The following is a 12,298-nucleotide window of genomic DNA, read 5'->3' as shown; positions in this document are numbered from 1 at the left end:
ATAAGTACCAATTAAGGATTTGGCCTATAACCAGTTTTCAACTGAAAGCCATAGGCAATGGTCAGTTAATGGCAGATAGATTAATTTCTTACTCTTCTATATCCTATGAATTGGAATTGAAATGTCTTACAGTGAACTGGATCCCCAATTAGGCCCGAAGTCTTGAGGTTTAATTGAAATCTCTTTCTAAATGAATCCTTCTCATGAATAATATTTTCTTCCTTTCCCCCCTTCCAGGTGTGAACTTCATATTTTTCTCTGAAACTAGGCTACAGACGAAGAGATCAAAATGGTCCCAAATTATTCTACTGAAGAAACCGTTAAAAGAATCAAGGTCGACTGTCCGGTTTCAGGAAGGCACAGTTACATCTACATTATGGTTCCAACTGTTTACAGTATCATCTTCATCATAGGCATATTTGGGAACAGCCTGGTCGTTATCGTCATTTACTGCTACATGAAATTAAAAACAGTAGCTAGCATCTTTCTGCTAAACCTGGCCCTGGCCGACTTGTGCTTCCTCATAACTCTGCCGCTCTGGGCAGCCTACACAGCCATGGAGTACCAGTGGCCTTTCGGCAACTGTTTATGCAAGCTGGCATCAGCGGGGATAAGCTTCAATTTGTAYGCCAGTGTGTTCCTGCTCACGTGCCTCAGTATTGACCGGTACCTGGCCATAGTACACCCCGTGAAGTCCCGAATTCGGCGTACCGTCTTCGTTGCCAGAATAACTTGCATTGCCATCTGGCTTCTAGCCGGCGTGGCCAGTTTGCCTGTCATCATTCACCGTAATATATTCTTTGCTGAGAACTTGAACCTGACAGTCTGTGGGTTTCGGTATGAAAACAATAATACGACGCTGCGGGTCGGGTTAGGTTTATCCAAAAATTTGCTGGGCTTTTTAATACCTTTTCTGATCATATTAACAAGCTATACCTTAATTTGGAAGACCCTGAAGAAAGCATATCAAATTCAAAAAAATAAGACCAGAAATGATGATATTTTTAAGATGATTGTAGCAATAGTATTTTTCTTCTTCTTTTCCTGGTTTCCTCATCAAGTGTTCACTTTTCTGGATGTATTAATTCAATTACATGTAATAACGGACTGCAAAATCACTGACATTGTGGATACGGCTATGCCCTTCACCATTTGCATCGCTTACTTTAACAACTGCTTGAATCCCTTTTTTTATGTTTTTTTTGGAAAAAATTTTAAAAAATACTTCCTTCAGCTAATAAAATACATTCCACCAAATGTCAGTGCACATCCCAGTCTAACAACGAAAATGAGCTCCCTCTCATATCGACCACCAGAAAACATACACTGACCCACTAGAAAGACTGATGGGTCTTTTGACACCAAGGGATGTGTTTTGCAATACACTTTTTCCGAACAACCTTGTGAATGAAGCAGCAAAAGAGTGACAGAATTTATCTGCAGTCCTGAACACCACAGCCTACTGCTCATTACTAAAACATTAAACCACCTCAGAGAAATCATACTGTAAGGATTTAGCAGTGGCCTTTTGTTTTCTTTTATGAAGAGGACTGCTTGGTTTTCRTTTTGTTCTTCTTTACTGGAAGCAACATAAATGGTGGACAGGTACTTGGGGGTTTCTCCCAGCATCCTGCCATTTACTTCAGAGAGGGTAGGTAGAACTGAAAAGATTTCTGAACTGGAGTTAAAGGAAAAGCTTGTATAAGTTGTATGAATTCAGAAGGACCTGTTTTGCACATACCTGAGCAATTTTAATGTAAGTATTGGGAATTTTGTTCAAGGAGTCAGAAAAGGTGCACTGCCTGTTTTCTCTGTAATTACATATATCATTATATTTATAACATAACTTGTTATTGAAATATGTTACATCTACAAGCCCAATTCTAAACTTGGAGAGAAATTTAAGGACCTTGAAATTAATCCAATTCCCCCTTATGCTACTATTTTTCATTTTAAAATGGCAAAAGTTTATAATAATATATGCAATAAATGCAGATTTATTTATTAAATATAGAAGAAATATATTTCTAGATTTATATTCCTACTCATAGATTTCAAATAGTTTAACTAATTTGCTATCAATCACACCACTAAACATCTGAGACCAAACTTTGTTCTTGACTTTTATGGAGTTACTCTCTATTTATATGAAATCAATCCTAGAATAAGAAGCGTTTGCTCCCTGTAAGACTCTTTGACTTGTATGGAACTATTTCAAATTTACACTAGCATAAATCAAAACAAAGTTTGCTTAAATTCCCCTTACAAATGAGGGGGAAAAGGTGATAACCGCTGTAAGAAGTTTCAACTAATGATGTACTCATATGCCCTTTTGACCTTAAGTAACGAGCTCCAGAAAATATTTGTTCTTAATTCAGTCTCATCTATATTCTTCAAAAATAAGTTCATAAATACTTTTCAATATAGCAAAACTTAAGAAAAAGTCCAAAGTTTTACATATATCATGTAGGCAAATAGATGAGCCTGGAGAATCTGCAATATTCATAATCTTAAAAAATATATATATTTAATGTGTTTTTTGACTAGCTAGCAAATGGTTGGATTATCCTTATCTTCTGATTATCAGTGTCTTGTACATACACAAATAGTATTTTAAAAGATAATTTCCTAAAGTTAAAATAATCTTAAGTCAAAATACAACAAAAGAACTTATTTCTATAGTTTAATACTTTAAAAACGGGACTGGGACCAGGTCTGGGAACTTGATRCCTGTCCTGATCTTTCGTTCATTTACTTTAAGGCAGATTTCTTGAATTGTGCCTTTGTTCTTCCAGCTGAAAAATGGGAGCAGTCTCTACTTACATACTCTACAAGAGCATTGTGAGGATTCAATAAAACTTCTAAAGCATTATGTGAACCTTAAATGAAAGGGACATTATTTTAATATTTTAATGGAAGGCTAATAGCTCAGAATTTGAAATCTGGATGCATGTCATTTAAAGAGGCAGGTAAATTATTCCCATTATATATAATGCTTTACATTTAGCTTGTATCTATCCTTAGATGTTCATGTGAGACAGGCATTAAAAATGAGTATGACAATAGTCCCATGCATTATAAATAGCATCCGGAGCAGTAACACCGCCTCAGCACTCAGTGAACTGATGAAGGAATAACAGAGCTTGCCACTTATCTGTATGACATTTTGTTCATGCACACACATGCATGCTCCAAGCAGCACTGGGAGCCTTCCCTGGCAGTTGTAGCTCTTTCTTAGACATAATTCAGCGTGCTGTGCTTGCCACCTGCTGGATGCAGCCAAAAGTGTTGTGGTGTCTCTTCCTATGTCAACTTTAAGATGAAAGACTGTTGCCCTGCCTCCTGATGGATCTGCAGATCCTTACCTATGGTGCAACTCCTACAGAAAGAGCTGCTTCCTGGATGGATGAGTTTCTTTTTAAACTTCCTTGGGAAGGGGCTAAGCAAGCTTTACCCCATCACCTGCTGATTCGTTTGGTCACCCACATCCAGTGTCCCAGACTRTCACAACAGATGGTTCGTTTCCAAAATGGTGATTGCATTACTACAACAGCCAGCCATCCCAAAGAGAAAATAGAAGCATATTTGTGCAAGTGGTATCTAAGTATTTAATTGAAAGGACTCAATTATCACCTGTAAGAAAAGCAGAATCAGTAGTGACAGGATTACAGCAGAAAACAGAAGTTAGCGACTTTGATCACTTCAGGCCTGATCCTGCATTTTTAAGAGACTGTGTGTCCTAACTGCTAGTGCCACCTGTGCCTGTCTGCACCGTGGGGAAACCAAGGGCACGCACACTTGGCTGGTGGCTGCAGGAAACGCAGGATGGAATTGCAGCTGGTGTGCTTTCAACAGAAGACTGACCTTGAATTGATAGACAAAAAAGCAGAGGGCAAAGCTGCTGTTAAATAATGTTGGAAAGTTTTTTTTCTCCTAAGGGCAAGGAGAACGGTCATCGGCTGCCAAACACAGAGGGTCATATGTTAGTGTTTGCTAAAACTAAAAGCAAATTAGTAGATACTGAGAGTAACCACCTAAATCCACAGTTAAATTTCTCCAGCAGCTGAAGCTGTGAGGCAGCAAAGTGAACTCTTGTGGCGCACAATGTTGCTGGGTGCAGCCACATGTTGYAGTGCCCAGCACCCCGCAAAGCCCTGAGCTGGCAGCTACCCAGGAAAAGGAGCCCCCTTTTCCCTCAGCACACCCACACCACTTCCAACATGCATCCAGCTGCAAGAACGCAGGTGCTGAGAAACAGCTTGTTGCTCAGCACTATGCTCCCCTGCACACCTACTCATCGAAAATGCCATGCTGGAGACCTGGGCACGGGGCATGCAGAGGAGCAGCAGCAGCATGGAGTACAGGATCAGGCCTGTCTAGTCACACTGTGCCATTTCAGCACTTAGATCACATTGCTCTGCCTGCATGCTCCCCAGCACGCGAGAGGCAAAGACCTGAGTCTCTAAGACTTAAGTTTTCTGTGTGTATATCATGTATACGTAACAGAGCAGAGCAGCAAAGAGATCTTCCCGCTTCTGGCTACCARTTACAGGCATTGGCCACTGTTGTGGAGCCTTGGCTGTGACACCCCTACAGAGGGGCAGGCAGGAGATAGCCAGAGCATCCTTTGGTGCAAGATCCTACTCTTTGCCTACAGGAAGGAGTAAGATGTGGCTCTCTCCAGCTTCCTTGTCTTTGGGGAGCTTTGAGTTGAGCCTTCTTAATTTAATACAAAAATAAGAACTAGTTATATGTGTTTAAGAACAAACTCCCACTAGCTTAAAGAACACACAAGTTAATTAAGAAATAATAGTGYGATACTATTTTAAAAGAAATATCCAAAGCACTTTTCATTCTCAGGCTGACCAAAGCAAGATACTTGACAAACTTCGAGTCCTTCCCTGTACTTTCCGGGTGTGAGGAACTCAAGCCAATGTTCACGGGGACAGCATACAGCCCTAAACACAAGACTCTCTTCATCTGCTCCTRTCACGATTATATTCTGTTGGCTTGTTTGAGTGAATACTTCCTCTCTGCTGGCAGAATAGTTTCTAAATCACATTGTGTTTGACATATAGATGAATAATATTTATTTCTATTTATTGTGCAAAAGTACTTAATATGACTCATGTTTCATTTTGTACTCTCTTCTTGCTTGCCTATTATGGACCTACTCTAAATCATATTTTATAGATATATAAATATCTGCACCGATTAGCCTAAATTCCAGCAAAGTCACTAGAGATGCAGTGAAGATTAATTTGGCTCCTCAGCTTAAAAATTTCCTCATGTTTACAGAGTTAATCAAGATGTTGCAGAGTAAGTATCAGGTCAAAAGTCCATTTTCTTAACCAAAAATCATTATTTAGATGATGGTTCTCATCATCTGCTTGAAACTGTGACAACAGCAGAGAATGTAGTGTGATTCCCAAGTTTGGTTCAGTTTTGCTTGCATAGCTTCAGCAATGATTCATCTTACTGACCTCCTTTCTAAACATACTGAATTGCAAATATTCCCAGAGAGAAGTTTGCCATGGAAAGGAGACAGAAATACTGAAAAAAGGAAAAAGAAAAAGAAATGAGAAATCGTAAAGCAGGAACTTGCTCATTTTGAAAATATTTAGTGTTGTGCTGTATGTAAACAATTTTAATTTTTGCATCAGATTAAAAAAATTAAGAAGAAATCTTTCTGCTGGGCACTAAGAAAGTTTTGAAAGGCTCTTTTAATTTCTTAAAAATGTGCTGCCCAGTGTGGAATATGTCAGACCATTCTTACCTGCCTCGCAAGGTCAGGGCCTGCAGCTCTGCTCCTCGCCGTCGCCTCGCAAGCTTGGGGCACGTCAGCGGTTGTTCTGTCAGGCATCGAGCCCGCTGCACCAGCGGCCTTGCTACCAAGGCTGAACTAACAAATCCTTAGTGTTAATGGCAGTGCTGTCAAGCTCATTGTCACTGGTGACTTCTGCAGATGTGGCTAGACACTCAAACAGGTACAGAYCTTGCCCGAGAGCAACATGACGTGATCCTTTTGGTAGATTAGCGTAGTGGCCTGCAGCTTTAAAAATACTTGGTAAATTCAGCAACAAGAACTAGATGTTATTTTCTTTTAAATATTTTYGTGTAGTCACAGTTTGTAAAGTGGTGAATGTTAATGTTTTCTACTTCAATAGAAATAGTTTTATATTGTTTTTGTATTGTAATTGTTTTACTACTGTTGTATAAGAGCATAACTTCTACTGTCTGAAGTATTACTGCAAACAGATGTYGTCAATAGATAATAGCTTTCACAAAAACGTCTCCACTGCTATATTAATMCACCCAAAGTAAAGAAAAACGTTTTTGTTTCACTATAAGTACTCAAGCATTATCGGTATATCTATAGCTATTTATCTGAGGCAATATCATCCACACTGAAGTACTTCTGTTTAATGCTGTAATATTTTGTACCAYCATTCCTCATTCTTTTTACTCCAGAGTCTAACCCAGGTCCCACTAAAATCGCAGATGAACAGGCTTTGTCTACAATCCATAATGGATAACTATGGAGAGATACCCGCTTAGCTCAGTATCAGCTAGCTCCACAATTGCATGCAGAGCAATTCCCTTGTGTTACCCAGAACAAGCTAAGCTAATTCAGTTTCTTTGGACTGGATATTTAACAAATGGCTAGTTTTCCTATATAGAGCTTAGAGTTTAAAGGCAGAATTTAAGAAGTTTAACTTCAGAAACTAAATGAAGTTATCGTTAGGGAGAGATTCACCCGGAATAGTGTGTCACATATAGGGTCACATTAAATTATGACCAATTAGTCCTGAAAAGCCACACTCAGGCTGCCTGTCCCCAGAATATTCAGTGTAAATACACCCACTCATTTAGAATAAGCTTTGAATTTTTTCAAAAGCAGTGCCATGTTATGCAGAGTAGATATCACCTGCTGGGTTCAGTGGAACTAGGATCAGGTTCCAGCATCCTAACAGTTGTTGGAGCATTTTTATTTTTTTATTTTTTATTTTTTGCCAAAAGGGTGGTAGAATGGCACAAATATTTGCATTTCAAATTTGTACAAAAGTCAAATTGAATTTAATCTTGCATATCACTAGCAAAGCCCACCTCATACTCAGTTTTTTAGTGTTGCACACTGGAGAAAAGTGTAAAACAGTTATAGGCTGGACCTATAAAATACTTAGAAATTAAGACAGTTATYCAGTAGGTAAGTCTAATCATTCCTCTACTTTATATACTGGCAGCACTGTGACGCTACAATCAAGCATGAGGGTGGGGGAAAAAAAAAAAAAGATATTGTTAGAACAGGATAGAAGACAGAGACTGTTACAGAACAAAGGAGAAAACTGMAAATTTATTTTCACTCTGCAGATAAAAAAAAAGTTTAAGTGAGCCAAAAAGATCCTCTCATAGAAAAAAATAGTGTAGAAAGCAAAATACTGGAAGGTTTTATGTTGGGAGCTTACGCAAAGATGAGGGAGGGAGGAAGTCCCYCTCCCCATAATTTTAAGTGTCTCAAATCAATATTCTCAAGCAAATGTAAGCTCAGACATTTTTCTTAAATTGAATGAATAGCCAAAAATGTTTTAGTCAATGAACATGTATGAGATACTAGCAGCTGATTTGCCACTATTGACATTTCTTTAAGGAAAAAACGTTACATTATTCTTTATGAACCCATCAGATATTATATGTCCAGGAAAGGAAGACAATACACTGCATATAGACTTATATCAGCCTTGCCTACCTAACCTGAACTTGTCCTCATCCTTAGTTTATTACACAGTATACAAACACAGAAAACAAACCAAAACAAAAGATAAGGTCACAAAAYTTTATATGTTATACTACTATATCCATTTATATATAAATTTTACTGAACAGTTATGGAATACTAAGGGATCTATATAAGTTTGTTTTCACAAGTTTTTATTCATTTATCAAATAGCTTTTATATATATAGCTTTTATAAGCTTTCAGTTTTGCACCGTAAATAAAAAACCCTCCAAGCTCAACAAGAATTTGCAGACCTGAAGCCCTCTTTCTGTAGAGGGGTACCTATAAAGTGAGGGAATGCATATGATTTGCAGGATACATTTCAGGGACAGGGTATAAGTAAATGTGTACATGAGATGCAATTGCATCTACTAGATGATTGTTAACATTGAAGCTTTTTTTTTGTGAAATTGAATTATATGATTACTCTAAATGGAATGCAAAGAAGCATGTAGAAATGCATATTTTGTTACACACTGGATTGTATTGTACAGTGCAGTGTGWATATATGTTTAATATAGGGATGTGATATTTCTGATATTCTTGAATTTCTCTGAGTATCTACGGTAACTTTCTGTATGACTTCAATTTTTACATAAGAGTGGACAATAGATATGTCACTGCACTATTTTAGAAAGACCAAGTTTTAGACAGGTTTATGTCTAACTGATAATTCTGCAAGAAAGTAACCATTTTTCATGGAAACATTATCTGTAACAGAGTGATCATATTTTGAAGTGTTGAAAATATTAAACAACCTAAAATGCATTTAAATAAGTGGTGGTTCAATTTAGTCTTCACGTCACATGGTTGGCTTGTTTCTTCCAAGTTTTGTTTCTCACCAAACCCAGAGGTAAAGGTGCTTTTAACTTTAGCTCCCAGCATAGGCAGCAGAACAGAGAAAGCAGGTGGTCTGGCAAGACCCCTGGATCCAAATGGAAGCRTGCCTTATCTGTTCAGCTCGCTCCCCAGAAAGTCTGAAGCTGCAATGCAATTTTGTTTTGATCAACAAGGCTTGTGAATCAATTTCCTGTTAATTAAAGAAAACTAAGTGTTTCTTGGAAAAGTACACTGTGCTTACTGCTTGAGTCTCGGTAATATCCTACCAAGGGATTCACTCCTACACGCTTTCCCCTATGCTTCCTTTACGCATCTAACTAACTTCAGCATTCCTATGGGACTTGCTGCTAACATACTTATCAAATAAACTTCAAGAGCTTGGCAGATAAGCACAAAAACAACCTTAACACTCATTATTGTGATGCACAGGTAGGTGTTGGATTTAAATGGGAAACCTGAATCATGATACTGTCAAAACACTAGAAAAGGATACAGTACATTTAAAAACAATCTAAAGACATTTCAATTTTGACCTCTTGCCTTCGGCTCAGAGGAAGGCTGCAAACTTCAGTATAGATTACACGCAAGATAAATTTTTMCTTACACTCCACTGCTTATCTTGGAGCTGTTTAAAGGCTAAATTTTCTGCCAAGTTAATTCAAATACTTTAACAAGGTTATTCCATGACGGAATATGCCTTTATCTCTCCTGTGATATTCTTTGATTGATGATCTGCCTATGTCACAGGAAAAGCTAATAGATATTGCAAAGCTCCATAACTTCTAGTCACAGGCAGATCATCGCCACCAGACATCCACACTTGCATTCAGCACATATTTATGCCATCCAGTTGCACATACTGCAAATAAAGTTTATTCATGTGGCCCAGTATAGCCACAGAGGCGGTGAAACCCTGGAAGAACTCTACTGTAGATAGAGACTTCCCTAAATTTCACCTACAGTCRTGCCTGCGTTATTTCATTTCCTGACAATATATTATACTGACTGCTACCTAGCATGTATGATGTTTGTGTCACTGCTGCGCTCCAGTGTGCTGCAAATATGCACCAAAATGCAGTGTGGCTTGCTTTCAGGATTGGCAGAGGCTTGTATTTAAATTTACTGTATCTACAGTTAATTTTTATTTTCTCTATTGTATGCTCATTTCCTAATCTGAGGAGAATATTTCATGCATAGCTGTAAATTTGCTGCAACAATGAAGGAAAACACATAGGACAGTATTAAGGATGTGGTCTATAACGCATTGGTTTTAATGTGCATTTTCACAGAACACAAAGGAATCTAAGACTTTCTTGGTATGTTTTAAATTTGGGAAACATTTGATTTCCCCAAAGTGCTGTTATGCATTTCTTCCAGGAGGTCACTATCAAGTTAGAACAAACAAGCATTCTTATGCACAAATTTCTCATAATTTAATCATGATTTAAAAATGTAAACTAGTTTCTTTCTGTTATTCAGTCTGTTGACAGCATTCTGCTTGCAGTCTTATCAGTGTTTTTCTCCTCCAGTGGGCCTCTCTCAGTAACAGGAGATAACTTTTTTCCTCCTCTGTTTAAAAAAATAAATAAATAAATAAAAACAAAAATAAAAAAATCTGAAGAAGGGTCAGCTGCAGCTGAAGTTCCTAGAGCTGCATGACACACTAGTATTTTCAATACATTGAAAATTAGCAGACTTCAGATTAAGAATCTGTCTTAGCTCCTTTTATAAAAGCAGAAAAACCTGTCTGGACAAAGTGAAGATCAATGTTAGTTCAGGCCGTTTGACAAGTATAAGTTCTCAGGCATGGCAGTAACCAAAGGGGCAAACATGCATTCGAGTCTACTTTAAACCCTTTAATATTGTACACTTAGACTTTAAGATTCCACCTTTTAATAGCAAGCCTTGTCGTTGATATAGGGAAGTGAAGTCAAAGCAGTTCTGAAAACATTAGCCATAAGCCTATCGATCTTGTTCCAGTGAGCAAACATAACAGTCCAAACATTGCTCCTAAGATTTCTGTACTGCTGTACTGAAATCTATTTGCTTTATTTCTATCTAAAATGGTATTGCAGCATGGRTAGGGTTATGATTTCCAGCCTGTAAAATGAGACTTTGTATTTAAGATTATGGGAAAAGAGAAAAGYATGCAATCACCTGCAATACACAATATAAGAGAGATTTACCTATATGGGGACTGGTACTGTGGCTTGTGAAAGAAATCTGTCGAAAAATCATGAATGCTATTTCAACCCTGTTCCCACTGATGTCAACTGGAATTTTGCTGTCAGCTCGAATGAAAAAAGATAACACTCAGGCCTGAAAACAGCACACAGCACCTTTAATTTTAGGGGAAAAAAAGGTAAAAATAGCATCTGAAAAYATAGTATGCGACCACAAGAAAACTACTTGTATCATCATGGGATATGCACTGTGCAATCAGCTGGGCTGCTCGACACGGAACGGGTCAAGTCAGGATGGTGAAACCAGGCATTTGATTCATCTGCTTGGAAAGGACATATTGAACACAGGCATGGCAAGCTATGAAATATAACTAAAATATCAAATATTTTATTCTCTTGTGCTGCACAGCACTTCCTAGCCATCATCTTTGGTTTTTACAGTGCACAGCACTTCTTTGTAGCGTATATTAATCAGGAAATGAACCTGATGTTTTTCTGTCTCACTATCAGAGTTTGAAATAATGTACATTAACACCATGTACAGTGTTGCTTAGTAACAGAGACAGTGGAATAAAGCCATAAATTGGGAGGAGGAAGATGAGGCAGGAGGAAATCTTAGCAGCATAAAAACTTTTATTGGCACTTAAGCATATTTTTCCCTGATTGAAGCAGAATTCATGAAACAATTACAACCCCATGACAAAGGCTGGTAATGATTAGCCCTCAAGAACTACTGTTATTTTCTGACAGTTCAGAAGCTATTTTTGTTTATTGCAGGAAACGAAACATAAAATCTTTTTTGGACTATCCAAAAATGAAGACACAGATTAGCGCTGGCTAATTATCCAGTGCCAGCATTTCACTAAAACTCCCACTGTAGCATAGGAGACTTATGYAATAATTTAGAATTCTAATGAATTCTTGTCACCCAAGCAGAGTTTTTAAAGTAGTAATATGCACTTCAGTACCCATTACTTACATTATGCTGTACAAAAGTGGAAAACATACAACCTAATTATAGTGAAAGAATTATTAGGGAAAAGGCAGTTSTGAAATAATTCTATTAAATTCAGCCAAAAGCACTTACAGAAAGATAAATATTATAGAAAGGAAAAAAATCAGTATTGTAACAAAGCCTATGCTATCTGCGGTCTTTCAAACACTTCAGTAAAATTGTACCCCGATGTAAATGAAGATTTAATTTTTGCCTAGTAGCTAAAAATTACTTCTACTCAGTCATGGAACATGAAGTGTTTTTCCTCTTAGATTAAGATCATACAACAAGACTTGCACAGAATGGAGAACATTTACAATTTTTCATAGCAGGCACCATATTTCTGATACATCATCACATGGATCAAGTCCCTTCCCAGTCATCAGCCTATTCCAAAAAAACAAAATCAAAAACATCCCTGTAGCACCTATATCTTAATACACTGCTTTGCTTAACTGCTTAACGCAGCAAAGCCATATTGCGAAATAGTCTGTGAGGTTTTTTG

General features: G+C 37.6%; 1 protein-coding gene across 1 annotated transcript; it reads left to right on the top strand.

Moving 5' to 3' along the window:
- The first annotated feature begins 274 nt into the window (after positions 1-274).
- AGTR1 (angiotensin II receptor type 1) lies at positions 275-1,636 on the top strand. Its single transcript, XM_026058082.1, has one exon. The coding sequence runs from the start codon at positions 290-292 to the stop codon at positions 1,328-1,330; it is 1,041 nt and encodes a 346-aa protein (XP_025913867.1). The 5' UTR covers positions 275-289; the 3' UTR covers positions 1,331-1,636.
- The last annotated feature ends 10,662 nt before the right edge of the window (positions 1,637-12,298 follow it).

The sequence above is a fragment of the Apteryx rowi genome, unplaced genomic scaffold (assembly GCF_003343035.1).
Source record: "Apteryx rowi isolate R43461 unplaced genomic scaffold, aptRow1 scaffold_142, whole genome shotgun sequence".
NCBI classification, from domain to species: domain Eukaryota; kingdom Metazoa; phylum Chordata; class Aves; order Apterygiformes; family Apterygidae; genus Apteryx; species Apteryx rowi.
This window is presented reverse-complemented; position numbering and strand designations above follow the sequence as displayed.